The sequence below is a fragment of the Coregonus lavaretus genome (assembly GCF_964263955.1).
Source record: "Coregonus lavaretus genome assembly, contig: SUPER_35_unloc_5, whole genome shotgun sequence".
Taxonomy (NCBI): domain Eukaryota; kingdom Metazoa; phylum Chordata; class Actinopteri; order Salmoniformes; family Salmonidae; genus Coregonus; species Coregonus lavaretus.
Window position 1 is genome coordinate 1,048,177 of NW_028167177.1, and position 24,663 is coordinate 1,072,839.

General features: G+C 42.5%; 1 protein-coding gene across 2 annotated transcripts; it reads right to left on the minus strand.

Annotated features, from left to right (window-relative positions):
- Positions 1-2,855: 2,855 nt before the first annotated feature.
- Positions 2,856-22,811, minus strand: LOC311110426 (uncharacterized protein). 2 transcript variants are annotated; one of them, XM_084188973.1, is made up of 7 exons: positions 21,588-22,811; positions 21,050-21,180; positions 20,721-20,891; positions 16,871-17,035; positions 6,563-6,674; positions 5,695-5,822; positions 2,856-4,157 (listed from the first exon to the last, which is right to left on the minus strand). In XM_084188973.1, exons 1-7 carry the CDS (start codon positions 21,874-21,876, stop codon positions 3,342-3,344), a joined length of 1,812 nt encoding a protein of 603 aa, XP_084045099.1. In that variant the 5' UTR covers positions 21,877-22,811; the 3' UTR covers positions 2,856-3,341. The 2 variants fall into 2 exon arrangements, with proteins under 2 accessions (XP_084045099.1, XP_084045098.1); XM_084188972.1 differs by lacking the exon at positions 2,856-4,157 and having other exon boundaries at positions 4,443-5,822.
- Between the last annotated feature and the right edge of the window lie 1,852 nt (positions 22,812-24,663).

Genomic DNA, 24,663 nt, shown 5'->3' on the forward strand with positions numbered 1-24,663 from the left:
TACATCTGCAGACTGACACAAGAAGAGAGGAGGTTATTACTGGTACATGAGTTGAATTGGATAACAATGTCGTAGGGAAGTCTCACAAACTCCCTTACCGCAGATACATTTGGATGTAAGCAAGTGAATAGCTGAGGGGAGTTTTATTTTATTTACAAAGTAACTGTAATGTAATGTAACACTGATACACTAACCTCTATCATAATAACATGCTGGGTTGAGGTTCCACTCCCCTCATCAACAGTGATTGGTTGGTCATCTCTCCATGTATTGTGTCCTGCTGGCTTCACAAAGCTCCTGTGGCCTCCAGTGAGATGTCCTTCACCTGAGGGAGTGATTGGGGGAAACGAGGTGGTTAGGTTAGCTACTGTCAATGCTCAACGCTATATTGTACACTATTGACACTGTCTAGAATTGGTTTGGCTTCTTGATTTGCCACTAGATTACGTTTTGCCTTTGCCACGATGACTTCACAGCAACAATTTGCCTGAGAAGGGTGCAATTGCGGCCCGCAATTCGGGGTGTTCCTGCATGTGGGCATTCCTGCATCTGCAGTAACCCCTCTTTATACTTCTATCAATCACACTATTGATTTGCCTTGCTGCGGTCCCCGACGTGACTTCTGTTGCACAGACAGCTTCTCCCACTCTTGTTTGCGGCAGAATTGAATGGGGAAAGTCACTAAACGCTATCAAAACCATAGAAACCCTCGGTGTCAAAACTCCCCAAACGCAGCCTGAAAAGTAGCTGAATTTGTCGCTTGACTCTTTTACCAATAAAAGTTACTGGAGGGGTCTGAAAACTCCCTAAATATAGCAACGAAGTCACTAAATTGGAAACGTGTTTTTGATCTTTAGAAAGTTTGTCCTATATCTGCCTTTCCATTACGCCTGTCGCCATAAAAAAAATTGTGACATTGCTTTTGTCGAATAAACCTGGGTCAGTAGAAATCTGCCTTCTGATCCCTTTATAAACTGACAATCACCGGGCGAATGCCCACTGTATGAAATACCCATGAATGACAGTAGCCAATAGGATTACAGGGGACGTGCCAACACACACGCACACAAACAGTCTGAGCACAGAGGTGCAAGGACTGTACAATCGCTACACTATTATATTCTGTCTTTGCGCAAGATAGCTAAGTAATCAGGGGAATTATTGCATACTATCCAAAAAACTGACCAAGATCCAGTTCTGGCCTGGTTAACACATCTGAACTCGTGCAGAGGGGAACGGGGCAACAGGCAGTGAGATATATGAACTGCGACAGGCCGCGCAGCCTCTGCCTTCTGCAAAATGTACCTCTTGCCATTCCTCTGTATCAGTCGAGGATCTTGACACTACCGGGATGACTGGCGAGGACGCGATCTCATATTGTTCTCTCTGAGCGCCCCCCTGCCATCTTCAGTTCCAGTAGCCCTGTTTTCTTTCTGGCTTTGAGTTATTTCCAAACGAAACACTGCATAGTAGTCGTCTACGAGTTTACAGATGTCTGCCACGGCTGCATTCGCTAGCACCTCCATAATGGAGGCTATTATAGTGTAAAAAAACACATAATTAGCCATTGTTAGCTAACGTTAACTAGATAACATCTATCAACCAAGTCCCAAAGCCACGGGAAGTCGACAGCAAAAAAACGACATCATACAAAATAGACATAAAAAACATCCCACTCCTTCAGTCACATCCATACACAGGCTCAGCGGCCTGTGAAGGCGGGAGATCCTTTGACAGGATTTTTTACAATGCCTCAGCTGTAAACTCAGGCCCCAAAAAGCGTTCTGCTGCACTCCGATTTCTTCTTCGTTTGTGCAGTGCAGTTTATGACCATTGCAATAAATGCTACAAAGTGTACCGTTTCACATGTAATATATCAGGATCCCTTGATTGCCGAGAAACATTCACTGGTGCAGGCTCAATTACCATTTAGTCTTCAACTCCACTCGCTCCCTCCACTCTTCTCACTGCCTCAGATAGAAGGGGCCGCAGTGGAGAGGCTCGAAAGCTCCAAGTTCGTCAGCGTGCACATCACCGACAGCGTAGTGAAGAAGGCGCAACAGTGCCTTCTCAACCTCAGGAGGCTGAAGAAATTTGGCTTGGCCCTTAAGACATTTACACATTTCTACAGATGCACCAGAGAGCATTCTGTCGGGCTGTATCACCGCTTAGGATTTTGCCTGTGCTTAACTCTATTCCGTTTCTTTTTTATCCTGAAAAACTCCCTAGTCCTTAATTATTACAAGCATACCCATAACACGAGGCAGCCACCACTATGCTTGAAAATATGGAGAGTGGTACTCAGTAATGTGTTATATTGGATTTGCCCCAAACAGAATTTGTATTTAGGACAAAAAGTTAATTGCTTTGCCACATTTTTAGCAGTATTACTTTAGTGTGTTGTTGCAAACAGGATGCATGTTTAGGAATATTTCACTGGGGCCAAGCTTCCTGCCATCCAGGATCTCTATACCAGGCAGTGTCAGAGGAAGGCCCTAAAAATTGTCAAAGACTCCAGCCACCCAAGTTCTCTCTGCTACCGCACGGCAAGCGTTACCGGAGCGACAAGTCTAGGTCCAAAAGGCTCCTTAACAGCTTCTACCCCCAAGCCATAAGACTGCTGAACAGTTAATCAAATGGCTACCCGGACTATTTACATTGACCCCCTTTTTTACACTGCTGCTACTTGCTGTGTATTATCTATGCATAGTCACTTCACCCCTACCTACATGTACATACTACCTCAAATACCTCGACTAACCCGTACCACTGCACATTGACTCGGTAACGGTACCCCTGTATATAGCCGTGTTATTGTTATCTTTAGAAATACGTGTTTTAGCAAGAATAGAATAGAAAATAATGGAATGACTTTATTCCATCTACATCACCTCAGTAAGGTAAATATTCAACTGTCCTTGTTCTAGCCTAAGTTTTCTGTTTCTCTAAAAACAGGTATTTACACAAGCCTGTTTCAAATGACAAGATAACAAAGGGTTAAAAGGATGTACACTCCAGTTTGTAGATAACAGTCAGTCTGGAATATGAAGTACAGGTTCACATTCATTCATGTTTATTATTTCACCCCAGTCATCACAAGACCTGAAGCCTTCAGGCCATTTACTACAAACAGCTTGAGGTCAAGGACTGCTTGTAAAGATTTTCATAACAGAAACAGTTGAGGCACTTGGCTTGAGCATGTTTTGGTTGTTGTTGCATTGATGAACACAGTGACATGACGTACATCAGTATAAATATAGCCAACCGTGTCTGACTTGTGTGACTGAGTCAATGAAAAACGAGTTCCCAGATATCCCCTGTGTACATCTCAAGCCACACTGCTACGATTTCTCCCTGTTGTGGACATTCCTATGTCTGATAAGGCTACTCAGGAAGGAGAAGCTCTTGTAACATAGTTTGCACTTGAAGCTGTCCATGGTGTGAACCGTCTGGTGCTGCTTCACATATTTCGCCTTAGCAAAGCGCTTCCCACACGTGGGGCAGGCGTACGGCTTGTCGGCGTCCGTCCTAATGCTCGGGCTCCCACGTTGTGACCCAATGACACCAGAGAGCCCTCCATGACATGGAGCCATTGTTTGGGTGTTGTTGGGATTGTGTGCTGTGTTATAGGTGAGGTACCTCTTGTGGTGACCGCCCATCCTGACCCTGTCTGTATTCGTGGGGTAACCATGAAGCAGCTGAGGAAGGCTAGACCCAGGCCCAGGGGGGTCTCCCACCACTCTCTGTGAAGGCTGAAGCCCAGTGTAACCTGCTCTGTTCATCATGGTTACTGTGGTGTTTGTATCATAGGAACAGGAGGGTCTATCTCTATCAGCCCCAGGCCCTGCTTCATCCCTGCACTGAGACTGTGAAGAGAAGGGTCTGGGCTGCAGACTGGAACCCTGACTGGAGCCTCTGTCTCTCTGGTGACCATCAGGACTAAGGTTGTTCAGTCCACCTGTCCACTGGTTGTGTTTTGTGTGGTGGTGGAGTCTCTGTCCCTCGTGGCTCGGTCCTGGTTCCGACTCTGGAAGGAAGAGCGACGACTCCTGATCCAGGGTTCTGATCCGGGGCCAAGGTTTGTGACCAGCCCCCTCAGAGGTCCAGTCTCTCCCGCCAGCAACACCAGATATCAGCAGGTCCTCATGGACTGCAGACTGTAAAAACAAATTGTACAGAAGATCATATAAAGGTTTACATAAGAAACAATTTGCTGTACAAACAGAAACCTGACATATTATAAAATGTTAACCACAGTCAAGCCCATCTCTAACACTGTGATTCAAGTACCTAAAAATGGAGCCATTGGAGTTTATTATGAATAAATAAATAAAAATAATGTCCATATGTGTTGATTCAACAAATAAGTATAATGTTTTGGTTTGACTGAGATAAGGGAAACTCAATCCCTGCAATGATACAAAAATAACCAAGTCAGTCAGCAAAGTCCATTTTGTATTTAATTTCAACAAAATGGTCATACACTCACATAACGTGAAGTACAGTACTTTTATTGCACAAAACGATACGTGACATGTAGAATAACTTTTCTCACTATGGTAACTAGAATACTTTGGAAAAGGTTCAACATTACATTACACACATCTTCACTACTTTATGTCAAGTAAACATGAAGGCACTCATAATAAAACACCAGCATCAAACAACAGGACAGGATTGTCACTTTTCATCAGTGAAGCATTTTTACAGACACCATCACACCAACCATCACCATATCATCTACTCTGCCTCATTATACTCATTCTTTCCTCAGTTCATCTCATCCAGTTCCCTACTACATCCAAAACCAACAGAATTAACTACAAACAAACTAACTAGTACTACATTACATGTCACTATACTCTATACATGGGCCGTGTGCATTTTCTGCTGGTGTATCCTGAGGTAGCTCCTCTCTGAGAACCTCTTCCCGCAGTGCGCACAGGCAAATGGCCTCTCTCCTGTGTGGACCTTCAGGTGCATCTTCAGCTGGTGCTGGCGCGAGAACCTCTTCTCACACTGGGGGCAGCTGTAGGGTTTCTCCCCTGTGTGGACTCTCTGGTGCCTATTCAGGCTGGACGATTGAGAAAAACTGGCCCGGCACAGGTGGCAGCCGAATGGTTTCTCCCCTGTGTGCATCCTCTTGTGGATCTCTACCTGTTTGGGGAAACTGAAGGCTTTCCCACAGAACGAACACGGGAAGCGCTTTTCTTTGGCACTGCCAGCTTTACTGATTCCGTCTCTACTATTGTCATTTGTCAATGGGCTTGTGTAGCCATTTAGTGTTGAGGCACTGGAATTGTCTGAGGTCTGGTTTAACATTAGGAGAGTGTGAGGAGGATGAAGGCCAGGGAGTGTCTGTGTTGTCGCAGGGTCCATGTTCCAGTTGATAGATCCTATAGAAGGCAGGCTGAAGGCAGCACCTGTTATGGGTTTAACCTGAGGCGCCATCAGTCTCTCTGAATCACAACTATAGGAGCAGGATGGAGCATTGCTAACCGAGTCCATGTCTGTTCTCATACGGACACCTCCCTGTCCCTGCAGACCAAATCTACGCCTCGTTCTGGTCTCAGCCAGTCTGTTGTCATGGAGACTAAGTTCGGATGTTGTTTTGTGTTCGACTGTCTGTTTCTGGTTGCGGTTAACAGTGTTGTTCCCCAGCCCAGAGTTGAGGACGCTGTCCCATCCACTGACCTCCACTATCTCGCCTCTGGTCCTGGCCTGCTCAGTGATGTTGTCCCCTGGGCCCTTGGCTGCTGCAGTCTGGGTCTGGGAATCCAAGATGGCCACCCAGTCTCCCCTGTTATCCTCCAGCCAATCACCTGCAGGAAAATGTTACAAAATAGACTTTACAAACTCTATATATGGAGTTTTTTTTGTCAATTAAATCATCAAGTTTATACATTATGTTTGTTGTAAACATACACTGAGTATACAAAACATTAAGGACACCTGCTCTTTTCATGACATAGACTGACCAGGTGAATCCAGGTGAACGCTATGATCCCTTATTGATGTCACTTGTTAAATCCACTTCAATCATTCTAGATGAAGGGGAGGAGACAGGTTAAATAAGGATTGTTAAGCCTTGAGACAATTGAGACATGGATTGTGTATGTGTGCCATTCAGAGTGTGAATGGGCAAGACAAAAAATGTAAGTGCTTTTGAACGGGATATGGTAGTAGGTACCAGGCGCACCGGTTTGTGTCAAGAACTACAACGCTGCTAGTTCTTTTCACTCTCAACAGTTTCCCGTGTGTATCAACAATGGTCCACCACCCAAAGGACATCCAGCCAACTTGACACAACTGTGGGAAGCATTGTAGTCAACATGGGCCAGCATCCCTGTGGAACGATTTCGACACCTTGTGGAGTCCATACCCTGACGAATTGAGGCAGTTCTGAGGCCAAAAGTGTGGGGGGGTGCAACTCAATATTAGGAAGGTGTTGCTAATGTTTGGTATACTCAGTATAAGTTTTATTGATTTAATTTTAAGTAGATGCATCACTATTCCCATTGAAGTACATCTATTATGTTCTGTATATGTATGTCTCCCTTACCTTGCTCCCCCATCTTTAGTCCACTCAGCAAATCAATGTTCTCTGGTTCGTCCTCTATTGTCTCCTCTTTGACCAGCAGCAGATCAGGCTTCCCATCCTCCATGTCTACTGACTGTAAGAGATACAGAGTGAGAGGATATTAGATTAAGAAATCTGATATGAGCACCCTGCTATGGAGCATCTTCTGATTGGGCAATGAGGGATTACTATGAGTGCTATGCAAATATGTTAGGTGATTTGATACTATGCAAACGTGTTCGTTGATTTCATTACTAGACACTCTGCAAGGGGATAGTTCGGGATTTTGGCACTTATCTACTTCCCCAGAGTCAGATTAACTTGTGTATAACATTATTATGTCTCTGCGTCCAGTATGCAGGCAGTTAGAGGTAATTTGACGAGCCAATGTTAACTAGCTTAGCGCAAAGAATGGAAGTCTTCGGGTACACCTAGCATGCTAGCTGTAGTTTTGGTGTGGTTTTGTAAACAAAACTCCCAGGAGGCAGCTAGCTGTACTCTAGTAGCTAAAGTAGTTAGGTTGCTTATTGACAAGTCATCATAACATTTGATTAATCATGTCAGACTTTGAAGTAGAAGAAGAAGCCCATTTTTATTCAGAGATACATTTATTCGAGCCAGAATTTACTGAGGGGAACTTGCTCAGTTGGACGCTGAGCGAGCACAGAGTGAGCCTGAATCAGCGGAGCCGGTAGATCAGGGGTTCCCAAACTTTTTCACTCGTGGGGCCCCCATTCCAGCATTGGGGAATATCCTGCGCCCCCCCTGTGCGCACGCGCAATGTCTATTTATATGGCCACAAGCGCTGTTCATGACACAAACTGTTCATACCCCTCTTGTTGGTGGAGAGAATTTTGCAGGTTTAAAGCTTATTTCCTGCAATTCTACCCCAAAAAATCATAGGGTGCAAAGAGAATTTGGCAGTTTTAAAGCAAATTTTCTTTCAATTCTATACATTTTGCCATGTCTAATGTGTATTTATGTGATATTTGAGTGACTAAAACATTACAACAATATCTATGGGCTAAAAAACCTAAATAAAAAAAACTGTAGCTGACATGGGCTAGTTGATCTGGGCATTTCTGACAAGTTATAAATAGCTCTCCAAGGTATGCAATGACTAACATGACAAGAGTAACTGATGCTGCACTCCCCAATTTCGAAATTGCACCTTGTGCATTATTCTATTACAACTTTCAAGAGTAAGTTTAAAGCCGGACTCAGTTCCTTAAAAAAATTAATAAAACATACACTACCGTTCAAAAGTTTGGAGTCACTTAGAAATTTCCTTGTTTTCGAAAGAAAAGCATTTTTTTCTCCATTAAAATAACATCAAATTGATCAGAAATACAGTGTAGACATTGTTAATGTTGTAAATGGCTATTGTAACTGTAAACGGCTGATTTTTTATGGAATATCTACATAGGCGTACAGAGGCCCATTATCAGCAACCATCAGTCCTGTGTTCCAATGGCATGTTCTGTTTGCTAATCCAAGTTTATCATTTTAAAAGGCTAATTGATCATTAGAAAACCCTTTTGCAATTATGTTAGCACAGCTGAAAACTGTCGTGCTGATTAAAGAAGCAATAAAACTGGCCTTCTTGAGACTAGTTGAGTATCTGGAGCATCAGCAATTGTGGGTTCGATTACAGGCTCAAAATGGCCAGAAATAAAGAACTTTCTTCTGAAACTCATCAGTCTATTCTTGTTCTGAAAAATGGGCTATTCCATGCGAGAAATTGCCAAGAAACTGAAGATCTCGTACAACGCTGTGTACTACTCCCTTCACAGAACAGCGCAAACTGGCTCTAACCAGAATAGAAAGAGGAGTGGGAGGCCACGGTGCACAACTGAGCAGGAGGACAAATACATTAGTGTCTAGTTTGAGAAACAGACGCCTCACAGGTCCTCAACTGGCAGCTTCATTAAATAGTACCCGCAAAACACCAGTCTCAACGTCAACAGTGAAGAGGCAACTCCGGGATGCTGACCTTCTAGGCAGAGTTGCAAAGAAAAAGCCATATCTCAGACTGGCCAATAAAAAGAAAAGATTAAGATGGGCAAAAGAACACAGACACTGGACAGAGGAAGATTGGAAAAAAGTGTTATGGACAGACTAATCGAAGTTTGAGGTGTTCGGATCACAAAGAAGAACATTTGTGAGACGCAGACCAAATGAAAAGATGCTGGAGGAGTGCTTGATGCCATCTGTCAAGCATGGTGGAGGCAATGTGATGGTATGGGGGTGCTTTGGTGGTGGTAAAGTGGGAGATTTGTACAGGGTAAAAGGGATCTTGAAGAAGGAAGGCTATCACTCTGTGGACGGCGCTTGATTGGAGCCAATTTCCTCCTACAACAGGACAATGACCCAAAGCACAGAAGGATTACTTTTATACTATTCCAGGTATTCCTTAAAGAGGTAGGGTTTCAAGTGTCTCCGGAAGGTGGTCAGTGACTCCGCTGTCCTGGCGTCATGGGGGAGCTTATTCCAACATTGGGGTGCCAGAGCAGCGAATAGCTTTGACTGGGCTGAGCGGGAACTGTGCTTCCGTAGACGTAGGGGGGCTAACAGGCCAGAGGTGGATGAATGCAGTGCCCTCGTTTGGGTGTAGGGTCTGATCAGAGCCTGAAGGTAAGGAGGTGCCGTTCCCCTCACAGCTCTGTAGGCAAGCACCATGGTCTTGTAGTAGATGCGAGCCTCAACTGGAAGCCAGTGGAGTGTGCGGAGGAGCGGGGTGACATGAGAGAACTTGGGAAGGTTGAACACCAGACGGGCTGCAGCGTTCTGGATAAGTTGTAGGGGTATAATAATTAATTAACAATAACCTTGTCAATGACTACATTTCCTATTCATTTGCTATATTTCCTATTCAAACTCATTTCATGTATGTTTTCAAGGAAAACAAGGACATTTCTAAGTGACCCCAAACTTTTGAATGGTAGTGTATATATATATATTTTTTTTTAGGGGGTGCGCCCCACAGTTTGGGAACCACTGCGGTAGACAAGCTGCCAGGAGCGGTGGCAAGAGCCAGGTCTGAGGGAGAGTGGAGGTGCAACCACGGGGGATGTCAACCCATGACAACCGACGATGAGTGTTTGTGCTGCGCAGAGTGGGACTTGTTACTGCCATCGATTGGGTGGCTTGATATCTACGGCGAAGAAAGCAGCGCACCCAGAGACTGTGTAACAAACCCCGAGGACTTTTCTGCGCTCATCAATCCTGAAGTTATAGAGACATTCTTCCATGTCCCAAAAATAAACTGGCTGAATCAGCCCATACCGGCTGGACTGAATGGACAGCTGTCTATCGAGTAAGTGACATTATTGTTGCTTGTCCCAGCACACAGTAAAAACAAATTAGAAGATAATCTATTAATAAATTTTGTTGTTTAATAATTGCACTCTGATCAAATTGTTTCTTATTAGATTATTTGTAGCTACTCACGAATAACAACTTATTTGTTCTAAGGTCAATACAGGCTGGTTGCATATCTACTAGTGTTGGAGTGGGCACTGAAGGGAGAGACTGGGGCGAAGGAACAGAAGAGTCTTACCCTCATGTGTTTGTGCCATTCACCGCAAATATCCCTCACCGACAGGAGTCTACATGGGATTCAAGGAGGCAGAGGATGTAATGGGCCTATTGTAATTACACTCCGATGATTCAGCTTCACAGCCAGACATTGCCTAACCAATTTTGCCAAATCACTCTAATAAATGCTGTTTGAACCAGTACAACCTATTTTGTTACAGTTTTGTCATATCACTGTAATAAATGCAATTTGAACCAGTACCATCTATTTTGTTACTATTTACTATAGGTGATTCATTACAGTATGCCACATGAGATAGCGCTGTGTATGAAATACAGCAGTCAGATCAATGTATCAGTAACATTTAAATACTAAAGGTCAATTGGTAAAAGCAAACAAAACAGTATAGACCTATGTAATGACATGACAATCGATAAACCGGCAAAGACAATTATTTATTTTTTTACAACACAATACAGATCACTGCACATTATGTGCAATTTACACAATTCGCACCAATAAAAGGTCAAATAGACAGTATAAAGTAGGTATGGCGGTGCTGTTATGTACAGTAGAAGCCTACAGTGAATGGATAAAAAAAGTGAAAATGACCAGAGGCTAACAAATTATGTGTGTTTTTCTATTAGGTAGTAGTGCAAGGAGGACCAGCAACGGTTGAGGCTTGTCCTCTATTCTGGTTCTGAATGTGATGTTCCTCCAGCAGACATGGAGTCCGTTTCTTGTGGACTGTCCACAGCAGGCACGTCTCCTATCTCAACCTGAGTGAGAAATAAAGGAAAAGGGAACAGGAAATGTTGCTATTCATTTGAAATAAACAAAGGAGAACACACTTGAAGAAGGCCATAATAGATGTTCTGTTTTTGTGGCATGTTGTCATCTATTACATGGCTAGCACTATAAAGTCTAGTGCACAGTTTTGAGCATTCTTAGTCGTTTTGTTGTAGTTGGCTATTCTTTGGCTTTGAGAGGAGGGCATTCACACAGACGTAACAGATGACATGGACAGCCTATCTATGGGAAAATTGGCAGGCCTATCACATTTTACTATGAGAATAGCTACTACTCAATCAATCAGATAACGTTAGATCATCATCACACTTACCCCCCTTTCCACTTTGTTCTGGCGTGCGTAGAATGCCCACTGATGGGACCGCTGTATCCCTCAGGTCAGGACAAATCTCATTTTATGGCTTGTCATTTCCATCCTCTCATAATAGAGCAAACTAATGTTACTAACTTTCTGAGGTCCTTGGTCGGAGTGTTATCTATATTCAGGGCAAATAGCCAGTTTCAAATCGGACCGGATCATTCTATGGAAGTTTGTGAAAGATTATAGCCGACCACTTCCTTGGTTTGTTATTGCACATTTTTACAGCAGACCCACAAACCACATTCGAAATTGGACAAATGATGGTAGTCCGTCGATGTACCACAAGTCTCACCACACTTAGCTACATGGGCTAGCTAGATACTTGCTAACGTAAACTAGCTAATAGCTTGAAAATACTTCTAGCAGTGTCAACAATCTTCACAGTCGCGAGGTAAAAATATTGCTTTGGACGAGCAATTGCATTCTGTTGATGTACTCATTCTTCTGTGGGGTTTATTGTTGATGTACTCTTCTCATACTTTGTTTACTTGATATCTAGAAAACTCGTTCAAAACTGTCGCTGTCCCGCTGTCTCAGCTGTGTTGACACTCGCGCACAGTTTATCCATGCACCCACCGTCACAGCACAGCGGATTAATGAAATGTGTAGTTCGGAGAAATATTTTTCAAACAACTAACGTTAAAATAAGAGTACAAAGTGCGAACCACCTAGCTTTGGAGTAGTTACAAGGTCTATTTCCCTGCTTTTGAGAGGAGCGGGCTGGTAGCAATTGCACTAAGCTAACTACAGTATATGCTACCTTCAACTTCCTTCAAACTGCATGCAGACATAAAAATGGTATCCATGAGTTTGTCTGACTGGGTAATTACCAAAGAATCCCTTTAACCAATTTACAGACTGGTGATTTCACCAGGCAGGCCAAAATTCCATCCTTCCAAAACAGGCTGAAATTTCAGCCGGTCTTTTTAAACAGCTCTTACACTAAACGGGCATTAAAATAATTTTCACAATTTTACAGTATTATTCCAACCTCATAGTGTGGAAATATATATAAAATACATGAAAAATACGTATTTGACTGCACTGGGCATTTGAGACAAAATTAATCAAGACCTGGGTCCATCTGCAAAGAGTCTTAGAGTAGGAGTGCCGATCTTTCCAAATAATCGTATTCATTATGATCTAAAAGGCTAAACTGATCCTAGATCAGTCCTACAATGAGAGGCTACTTTATCCTATGGTACTACAGCCATGAAATGTGTTAAGTCATTTGTATTTTCATTCATGGCCAGTAGACAGAAGAAATGTTCTGAATTGAACATGTGTAACCGGTGTGAAATGGCTAGCTAGTTAGCGGTGCGCACTTGTAGCGTTTCAATCGGTGACATCACTCGCTCTGAGACCTTGAAGTAGTTGTTTCCCTTGCTCTGCAAGGGCCGCGGCTTTTGTGGAGCGACGGGTAACGGTGCTTCGAGGGTGACTGTTGTCGATGTGTGCAGAGGGTCCCTGGTTCAAGCCCAGGTAGGGGCGAGGAGAGGGACGGAAGCAACACTGTTACACATGGAATGTGAAGTCTATTTCACATTAAAAGGAAACATTAAGAAATTAAAATGTGTCATAGCCCTGTTTCAAGAAACTCATTTAATGGGACAACACATGGAACAAATTTAAAAAACACTGGGATGGAGAAATATCTTTAACATCTTATTCACCCAAAACAAGGGAAGTAGCAGTGCTGTTCAATAATACTATTAAGCACAAGATAAAGTCTCAGTATGTTGAGCTCAACGGTCGGTTTATTTTCCTACATGTTATATTGGGCAATGCAGAAGTGCTCCTTGTGAATAATTATGGTCCTAATGAGGACTATACCATTTTTATAAGCAGTTTGTAGCTATACTTTCACCAATAGTGCTTAGAATGTATAATCATTTTTGGGATCAGGGTACTGTGAATGGAACTACTGCAGTTATCACGCTCATTCCTAAAGGGGGAAAAGACCTGTCTCAATGCTCTAACTATAGACCAATCGCTTTAATGTTGATTTTAATATACTTTCTAAACTATTAGAAAACAGACTTAGGAAAGTTATTCACCCTTTGATTTCAACTGACCAGGTTGGTTTCATTTGAAATCGATATAGCTCAGACAATGCAAGGACATTTTATAATTAAGTAATAAGGCCCGGGGGGGGGTGTGGTATATGGCCAATATACCATGGCTAAGGGCTGTTCTTACGCACAACACAACGCCCTTAGCCGTGGTATATTGGCCATATACCACAAACCTCAGAGGTGCCTTATTGCTATTATAAACTGGTTACCAACGTAATTACAGCAGTACAGATAAATGTCAGCCAATCAGCATTCAGGGCTCGAACCACCCAGTTATAATATGGTGCATAGTGCTAAGATGTTTAAAGTACAAGCTTCAGCATTATCACTTGATGCTGAAAAAAGCATTTGATCAAGTAGAATGGAAATATTTTTTTCTATACAATGGAAAGATTTGGGTTTGGTCCTTTGTTTATAATATGCCATTTAGCAGACGCTTTTATCCAAAGCGACTTACAGTCATGTGTGCATAAGATGGGTCTGCAGTATATACAATAACCCTAGAGCAGCAGTTATAACAAATTGCATATCCCTGCACAAGGCAGGGATGTCCGATGTCTCCCTTGCTCTTTGTTTTAGCATTAGAAACATTAGCAGAAGCCATAAGAACGACAAAGTGATATTGAAGATATTTTGCGGCAATGTACACAGATTACATGTTGTTTGTTAGGAATCCTGAAACATCAATTATGGGGCTACTTAAGTTGGTCAATGAATATACAGAGATTGCTGCCTTCAGAATTTTTTTTAGGTACTCCGATAAATTATCGATGTACTGAAGACCAAATTTCAGATTTCAGTTTAGTTTGGGCACCAGAAGGTCTAAATTATCTTGGTATTTTCCTATCATTAAATAATAAGTTCATGCTTGGAAAGAACTTGGAAGTATTTTGAAAGCAGACTTTATGAGATGGTCCTCCCTCTTTTTAACGTTCCGAGCAAGAATTGAAATAATACAAATTACAGTGGCTCCAACAACCAATTACAAACTAAGCATGCTGCCTCTCAATCTACCGCAATCCTTCTTTAAGAAGATCAATACAATTATCACTAAATGTATATGGAATTCAAAGCAACCCCCCTCAGATTGTACAGGCAGGCAAGCCAGCAGATAAAACAATTACATTTAAACATGATTTGAATGAATTGGAAAGTTTCATAAAGGATGTCCATTCCAAAAACCACCTGGCATCCAGGGCGTATCAATTTTTAAATAAAAAAACAAGGGGACTACACCTTCCCTTAAGGGAAAAATGGGGTGAAGATTATATAATGAATATAAAATAAATGTAATGGAAAAAGGTGTGGAAACACTGTTTTAAAACATGCAGAGATTCTAAAACACATAGTTTAGCATAATATAATTAACAGAACTTATTGAACTCCCTGTAAAATGAACAAGGCAAAACTGACAACTGACAGCAAATGTTGGAGTTGTACAGTGCCTTGCAAAAGTATTCATCCCCCTTGGTGTTTTTCCTATTTTGTTGCATTACAACCTGTAATTTAAATGGATTTTTATTTGGATTTCATGAAATGGACATACACAAAATAGTGCAAATTGGTGAAGTGAAATTAACAAAATAAATATTGGAAAAGTGGTACCTGCATATGTATTCACCCCCTTTGCCATGAAGACCCTAAATAAGATCTGGTGCAACCAATTACCATCAGAAGTCACATAATTAGTTAGATTGCATACAGGTGGACTTTATTTAAGAGTCACATGATCTCAGTATATATATATATATATACACCTGTTCTGAATGGCCCCAGAGTCTGCAACACCACTAAGCAAGGGGCACCACCAAGCAAGCGGCACCATGAAGACCAAGGAACTCTCCAAACAGGTCAGGGACAAAGTTGTGGAGTAGTACAGATCAGGGTTGGGTTATAAATAAATATCTGAAACTTTGAACATCCCACGGAGCACCATTTAATCCATTATAAAGAAAATTGAAAGAATATGGCACCACAACAAACCTGCCAAGAGAGGGCTGCCCACCAAAACTCACGGACCAGGCAAGGAGGGCATTAATCAGAGGCAACAAAGAGACTCCACAGCGGAGATTGGAGTATCTCTCCATTGGACCACTTTAAGCCGTAAACTCCACAGAGCTTGGCTTTACGGAAGAGTGGCCAGAAAAAAGCCATTGCTTAAAGAAAAAAATAAGAAAACACGTTTGGTGTTCGCCAAAAGGCATGTGGGAGACTCCCAAAACATATGGAAGACGGTACTCTGGCCAGATGAGACTAAAATTGAGCTTTTTGGCCATTAAGGAAAACGCTATGTCTGGTGCAAACCCAACACCTCTCATCACCTCGAGAACACCATCCCATTCATCAGCAGGGACTGGGAAACTAGTCAGAATTGAAGGAATGATGGATGGCGCTAAATACAGGGAAATTCTTGAGGGAAACCTGTTTCAGTCTTCCAGAGATTTGAGACTGGGACGGAGGTTCACCTTCCAGCAGGACAATGACCCTAAGTATACTGCTAAAGCGACACTCAAGTGGTTTAAGGGGAAACATTTAAATATCTTGGAATGGCCTAGTCAAAGCCCAGACCTCAATCCAATTGAGAATCTGTGGTATGACTTAAAGATTGCTGTACACCAGCGGAACCCATCCAACTTGAAGGAGCTGGAGCAGTTTTGCCTTGAAGAATGGGCAAAAATCCCAGTGGCTAGATGTGCCAAGCTTATAGAGACATACCCCAAGAGACTTGCAGCTGTAATTGCTGCAAAAGGTGGCTCTACAAAGTATTGACTTTGGAGGGGTGAATAGTTATGCAAGCTCAAATTTTCAGTTTTTCTGTCTTATTTCTTGTTTGTTTCACCCCAAAAAAATATTTAGCATCTTCAAAGTGGTAGGCATGTTGTGTAAATCAAATGATACAAACACCCAAAAAACACATTTTAATTCCAGGTTGTAAGGCAACAAAATAGGAAAAATGCCAAGGGGGTGAATACTTTCGCAAGGCACTGTAAATCAGATGACGCTGGGCTTTGAAGCTACTGTCTTAGAGTGAACAAAAACAGGGGGAAATGTATGTAATTTATAATATGCAATTAAAACCAAACATGTGTTTTGATATCAAATCATTATACCAATCAATAAAATGTAATTCATACAAATCATGTAAACAATGAGAAATTGCACTGCTGGCATTTCTTTCTCTGTGACTGCAATTTTATCATGACTGCAATTTTATCATGTTTTTGAAATTTTGTTGCAGCCCTCCCAAATATTCAACATTATTGAAAATTTATTTTTTGGGATGAATTCATGTGATATGCAAAGAAAATAAAGGAAAGTATAGAGATGTACCTTTTCTCGGAGTAGAAGTGCTGATAGAGGATCAAGTCCTCACCTGTCTATATAGATGTATTCATTATGATCTAAAAGGCTAAACTGATCCTAGATCAGCAGTCCTACTCTGAGAGGCTTTGTGGATACGGGCCCTGACCTAATACCATTCAGACAGTAGTTCACAGTGGGCTCACCTCAGTGAGACTGTATGTGGTCCTGTGCTGCTCAGCTGGTTCCTCTGTGTGTTCAGGAGGAGGTGTAGTCTGGTTGTCATCTATGACCATGGTCCCCTCAGGGTTCCCCAGACCCTCCTCACACCCCTCCTCCTTCACCAGCAGCACGTCTGGACCCTCCTCCTCCTGGAAGAGAGAGGTGATATAGATTACACAGACATACACTCCCTCAGGTACGTACACACACACACACACACACAGATAATAAACACTCTTTAAACATGGAGTGTTTACCCATCCCCACTACGTTTGAGTCCTATACTGTAGTTACAGAATGACTCCATTGTTTTTAAACCCATCATGGTGGACATACATATGTTGAGGGTAAATATGAGTCAGCTATGATAAGTCAAAAGTCATCATCAGACAAACCCAATTAAACTATTTTGATGTGTACAGTAGGTGTCTGTTAGTATATGTGAAGGTATATTTAGTAAGTGTATATTGGTCATCCTTAATTAACACAGCCACACAATTAAATGTGCTTTTTTGTTATAATTTAAGGTTAGGGTTAGGCATAAGGTAATAGCAGTGTAGTTAAGGTTAGGTTTAAAATCAAATTTTAAGAAGATACATTTTAGAAATAGGCAGGGTTTAGCCATAATTATGACTTCGTGGCTGTGGTAACTAGTGACTAACTTTGCTATGAAGTGCTGTAGTGTGTATGCAGAACAGGGTGAGATCAGATGTGATGTACAGTGGGGGAAAAAAGTATTTAGTCAGCCACCAATTGTGCAAGTTCTCCCACTTAAAAAGAAGAAAAAAAATCCAGAAAATCACATTGTAGGATTTTTAATGAATTTATTTGCAAATTATGGTGGAAAATAAGTATTTGGTCAATAACAAAAGTTTCTCAATACTTTGTTATATACCCTTTGTTGGCAATGACACAGGTCAAACGTTTTCTGTAAGTCTTCACAAGGTTTTCACACACTGTTGCTGGTATTTTGGCCCATTCCTCCATGCAGATCTCCTCTAGAGCAGTGATGTTTTGGGGCTGTCGCTGGGCAACACAGACTTTCAACTCCCTCCAAAGATGTTCTATGGGGTTGAGATCTGGAGACTGGCTAGGCCACTCCAGGACCTTGAAATGCTTCTTACGAAGCCACTCCTTCGTTGCCCGGGCGGTGTGTTTGGGATCATTGTCATGCTGAAAGACCCAGCCACGTTTCATCTTCAATGCCCTTGCTGATGGAAGGAGGTTTTCACTCAAAATCTCACGATACATGGCCCCATTCATTCTTTCCTTTACACGGATCAGTCGTCCTGGTCCCTTTGCAGAAAAACAGCCCCAAAGCATGATGTTTCCACCCCCATGCTTCACAGTAGGTATGGTGCTCTTTGGATGCAACTCAGCATTCTTTGTCCTCCAAACACGACGAGTTGAGTTTTTACCAAAAAGTTATATTTTGGTTTCATCTGACCATATGACATTCTCCCAATCCTCTTCTGGATCATCCAAATGCACTCTAGCAAACTTCAGACGGGCCTGGACATGTACTGGCTTAAGCAGGGGGACACGTCTGGCACTGCAGGATTTGAGTCCCTGGCGGCGTAGTGTGTTACTGATGGTAGACTTTGTTACTTTGGTCCCAGCTCTCTGCAGGTCATTCACTAGGTCCCCCCGTGTGGTTCTGGGATTTTTGCTCACCGTTCTTGTGATCATTTTGACCCCACGGGGTGAGATCTTGCGTGGAGCCCCAGATCGAGGGAGATTATCAGTGGTCTTGTATGTCTTCCATTTCCTAATAATTGCTCCCACAGTTGATTTCTTCAAACCAAGCAGCTTACCTATTGCAGATTCAGTCTTCCCAGCCTGGTGCAGGTCTACAATTTTGTTTCTGGTGTCCTTTGACAGCTCTTTGGTCTTGGCCATAGTGGAGTTTGGAGTGTGACTGTTTGAGGTTGTGGACAGGTGTCTTTTATACTGATAACAAGTTCAAACAGGTGCCATTAATACAGGTAACGAGTGGAGGACAGAGGAGCCTCTTAAAGAAGAAGTTACAGGTCTGTGAGAGCCAGAAATCTTGCTTGTTTGTAGGTGACCAAATACTTATTTTCCACCATAATTTGCAAATAAATTCATTAAAAATCCTACAATGTGATTTTCTGAATTTTTTTTCCTCAATTTGTCTGTCATAGTTGACGTGTACCTATGATGAAAATTACAGGCCTCTCATCTTTTTAAGTGGGAGAACTTGCACAATTGGTGGCTGACTAAATACTTTTTTCCCCCACTGTATATTAAAGGGAGTCTCAAAGAAAGTCTTTGAATGAAAAGTCCCATTTTGTGTTTATTAAACATAAACAAGTTTTAAATACACCATATGAAAACCACACATACACACTCAACTAAAAATCTGCATGAACTAGATGAACTGCATTCATTTTCTCATTACAAGTGTCTTAGGAAAAACATTAAGTAGTTGAATAGAAGTAATGAAATAGGCATTTGTGAACATCATATAGGCTACACAGTTAAAACACAATATGTAACAGACTTTTTAGGCTTTTATAAAACACAGCGTCTGGATGCAATATTCTATCCAGGAATATTCAACACTGAAATCTGTTACTCCTTATTCCAAATGCATCTGTGGATCTTTTCTGCTGACAACAATGAAAATTAATCTTTGTATTTAATGCAGGGTTTGATCTAAACGTCAGAAGCTATCGAGTTGAATGGTTACTTTCTATGCTACAGAGTGGAATGGTTTTTCTGCTGGTGTATCCTGAGGTAGCTCCTCTCTGAGAACCTCTTCCTGCATTGCGTACAGGCGAATGGCCTCTCTTCCGTGTGAACCTTCAGGTGCATCTTCAGCTGGTGCTGGCGGGAAAACCTCTTCTCACACTGGGGGCAGCTGAAGGGTTTCTCCCCTGTGTGGACCCTCTGGTGCCTCTTCAGGTCACCAGCCTGGGCAAAGCGCATTTGACACTGGGTGCAGCTGAAGGGTTTCACCCCTGTGTGGACCCTCTGGTGCCTCTTCAGGTTGCCAGCCTCAGCAAAGCACATATGACACTGGGTACAGCTGAAAGGTTTCTCCCCGGTGTGGACCCTCTGGTGGATCTCCACCTTCTGGGGGCAGCTGAAGCCTTTGTTACAGAACATGCAGAAGAACCGTTTCTCTTTACTATTACCCGATGTGGCTCCCCCTCCCTGAGCCTGGGCTATAGCCCTGTCGTTTGAGTTCAATACCTGATCGAAAAGGACGCCGCTATGTGAATCGGAAAGTGCCTTCGACGTGAATACTGCATCGTGATCCCTGAACGCGTGTAAAGGGGAGTGGGTCGCAACATTTAGATTTGTCTCCAAGCTTCCCCTGTAATCAAATAAATCTCTCTGTGAGTGTCCTTCTCCTAGGTGACTATCTGCATTCCATGTGGGAGGAGCGTCACCCTCCACTTTCACAGTCACCTCATCTACCACTATAACCTCCCCTTTCTTATCTAGGCACCCTTCAGAGTACACACTACTACTGTACCGGTTCCAGTCCCCTCTAGACAGATCAGTCTGTGTGTCTAAACCTAAGAGGATGTTGCCAGGGTCCACCTCTGTAGCGTAGGAACAAGACGGATCATCACCTCCAGTGTCTAACGTGCCACCATCACCACAGGAATTAACCGTCCCTTGGCTCTGATGAAATACCGGTAAATACTCTGAGCCGGGAGCAGGAGGACAGCCCAGTCTACCCAGCTCCAGTCTCTCTGGGTCTGATCTGTGGTCAGATCCTGTGTGTAATAGCCTGTGTGTTACAGTTAAAGTCTCGGTGTCTGTCTCTGACTTGAGGACGGCGTTCAGCGTTCCACTGACCTCCGTGATCCTGCGTCGGGTCCTGGCCTGGGGCACAGTAGTGGCGGCGAGTTCCTCAGTGGCTACAGGGGGCGCCACTCCAGCTGCTGCTCCAGTCTGGTGCCGTGGGTCCTCCTCTCCTTCAGTCCTCTCCAGCTTGACCCCAGGAGCTACCGCATTTTCATCTGCAGACTGACACAAAAAGAGGGGAGGTTATTACCGGTACATGAGTAGAATTGGATAACAATGTTGTAGGGACGTGAGCAAGTGAATAGCTGAGGTGAGCCTTTCTGAAATAAACTGGCCACATTTGATGTACTGTAATTTTGTTGTAATACTATTACACTAACCTCTATCACAATAACGTGCTGGGTTGAGGTTCCACTCCCCTCATCAACATTGATTGGTTGGTCATCTGTCCATGTATTGTGTCCCGCTGGCTTCACAAAGCTCCTGTGGCCTCCAGTGAGATGTCCTTCACCTGAGAGAGTGATTTGGGTAAAAGAGGTACTGGTTAGCTACTGTCAACGCTATATTGTACACTATTGACAGTTTTGACACTGTCTAGAATTGGCAAGGATGTAAGGTAACACTTCTCATAACTTCTTGATTTACTATGTATAGATCGATGTATTATGTTCCATCCATCATATTGTTTTAAATCAGTAAATAATAGGAAATGCCAGTAAATCAAGATTCTGGTTAGAATATGATTGTGTCTTTCTGCAAGTTAGCTAAGTAATCAGGGGAATTATTGCATACTATCCCAAAACTGACCAAGACCCAATTCTGGTTAACCATGTGGTTAACACATCTAAAGTCACACATGCGCAGATGTGAACGGGCGACAGGCCCCGCAGCCTCGGCCTACTGCAAAATGTAGCCTACCTCTTCCCATTCCTTTGTATCGGTCGAGGATCTTGACACCACTGGGACGACTGGCGAGGACGCGTTCTCGCGTTGTTCTCTCTGCGCGCTCCCGTGCCACCTTCAGTTCAAATAGCTGTAGTTTCCTCCGCAATGCCCTGTTTTCATTCTGGCTTTGAGTTATTTCCAAACGAAAGACTGCATAGTCGTCGTCTACGAGTTTACAGATATCTGCCACGGCTGCATTCGCTAGCACTTCCATAATGGAGGCTATTTGAGTGTGAAAAACCATAGGCCTACAGTTAGCCATTGTTAGTTAACGTTAGCAGCTAGCTAGCGTTACCTTGATAACATCTATCAACCAAGTCCTGTCTCCAACACGAATTAAACACTGCCTGTGGTAAGTATGTGATGCTGTGCAGTTACATTAGTAATATTTTGAGTTCCAAGGTGTTAATAAAAGTAAAAAAAATAACAATAAAAACGCTGCCGTGAAAATTGTTATTGGTTACTGTTCCCTTCCGTTTACACTTCTTATTCAGTGGTTTTTAAATGGTGGTTGGCAACCAACTTTAGTGATGCATTACCGCCACCAACAGAAGTGGAGTGTGGACAAGAGACAGGGAAGGTCCAAAGCCACGTTCACATTCCTACCCAATTAAACCATTATCCCTAAGGAAACGGAATACATAATGAAATACAATATCACCTTAAGGTTTTCTGAATGTGAAAGAGTAAGATATTCAATCCGTGTACGGATCGTTCAATCAATATCCGAACTTCTAGACCGGAACCCTGGCATCTTGGGTAAACCACTAGGAGCAGAGCCCCTCTGTGGGCGGTGCTCCACGATATAGAACTGTAAAACATTAACTCCGTGAGATGGATAATGAGAGCGAAATGGAATTGTGTGTGAGAGAAGAGACTTTCATGTGAGAATGCAGAAACCTCTGAGTTTTCCCTTTTGATGAATACTTCTTCAGGGGGAAAAATCTCTGCTCGGACTAATTTATTGCATTCCACAATGATTTTCAACTTGCTCAATATCAATGTTTCAATCTCTCAAGTTTAATTTCCAGGCCAACACTGCATATGCACGCTTAAAGTAGTTTATGCGCTCGCGCGACTGGTTCTCTAGTCATAAGACTTGAGTTTCTGCTCGCTCTGTGATGTATATTCTTGCTCGCGTGCTCAATCTCGATGTGGCACTCATCTGACGACATAGACAATCAGGATACAGAACCAATTAACACAGAAGATGTGCAATTGACATTGTAGCTATAGTATTGCCTGAAATGATTAATGGTTAAAATGAAAGAGATTTGCATACAACTTGTCTTATCCAATAAATAAGCAACAAACACATTAATTAAAACAATGTCCTTTTAGTGAAGAGGATCCGTTTATGTCCGTTACATTTTTGGCCAATTATTATTTCCTATTAGATAAAAAACTAGGTCTGTTCCTGGTTTATTTGATTTGAATCTGAAAAAAAAAACAACACAAACGGTTTTTTTTGTTTTGTTTTTATTGTCCAAAGGAAATATTAAATATTGAGAAACATAATAATGATTTCATTATTCAAATGTTGGGTTTTGAATTATCGGTTCTGGTTCGACCCATGCGCCATAGGTTTTGACCAATTAATAATTGTGGCTTCCTGACAACACAGAAAATTATAAATGGGTCTTTCTTTATGTTTTTGATCTGCATATGAAATCGAATAAACAAATAAATGTTATTTATAAATTGTTTTTGTTTCTCATTCCTATGATTTGATGATTACCAGTCACTGTTGTGGGTCATGTGACCACAACAGTTTACCAGAAACTTCCACAACCTTAACGACTAAGCTGTACTCTACAATATTGTGGATAGGCTCTATAAGATGCCACCGATCCCCACAAGCTTCAGTGCCTATGAGCTTAGACAATGTGACCACATACAGTGGGGAAAAAAAGTATTTAGTCAGCCACCAATTGTGCAAGTTCTCCCACATAAAAAGATGAGAGAGGCCTGTAATTTTCATCATTGGTACACGTCAACTATGGACACCAGAAACAAAATTGTAGACCTGCACCAGTCTGGGAAGACTGAATCTGCAATAGGTAAGCAGCTTGGTTTGAAGAAATCAACTGTGGGAGCAATTATTAGGAAATGGAAGACATACAAGACCACTGATAATCTCCCTCGATCTGGGGCTCCACGCAAGATCTCACCCCGTGGGGTCAAAATGATCACAAGAACGGTGAGCAAAAATCCCAGAACCACACGGGGGGACCTAGTGAATGACCTGCAGAGAGCTGGGACCAAAGTAACAAAGCCTACCATCAGTAACACACTACGCCGCCAGGGACTCAAATCCTGCAGTGCCAGACGTGTCCCCCTGCTTAAGCCAGTACATATCCAGGCCCGTCTGAAGTTTGCTAGAGTGCATTTGGATGATCCAGAAGAGGTTTGGGAGAATGTCATATGGTCAGATGAAACCAAAATAGAACTTTTTGGTAAAAACTCAACTCGTCGTGTTTGGAGGACAAAGAATGCTGAGTTGCATCCAAAGAACACCATACCTACTGTGAATTATGGGGGTGGAAACATCATGCTTTGGGGCTGTTTTTCTGCAAAGGGACCAGGACGACTGATCCGTGTAAAGGAAAGAATGAATGGGGCCATGTATCGTGAGATTTTGAGTGAAAACCTCCTTCCATCAGCAAGGGCATTGAAGATGAAACGTGGCTGGGTCTTTCAGCATGACAATGATCCCAAACACACCGCCCGGGCAACAAAGAAGCATTTCAAGGTCCTGGAGTGGCCTAGCCAGTCTCCAGATCTCAACCCCATAGAAAATCTTTGGAGGGAGTTGAAAGTCCGTGTTGCCCAGCGACAGCCCCAAAACATCACTGCTCTAGAGGAGATCTGCATGGAGGAATGGGCCAAAATACCAGAAACAGTGTGTGAAAACCTTGTGAAGACTTACAGAAAACGTTTGACCTGTGTCATTGCCAACAAAGGGTATATAACAAAGTATTGAGAAACTTTTGTTATTGACCAAATACTTATTTTCCACCATAATTTGCAAATAAATTCATTAAAAATC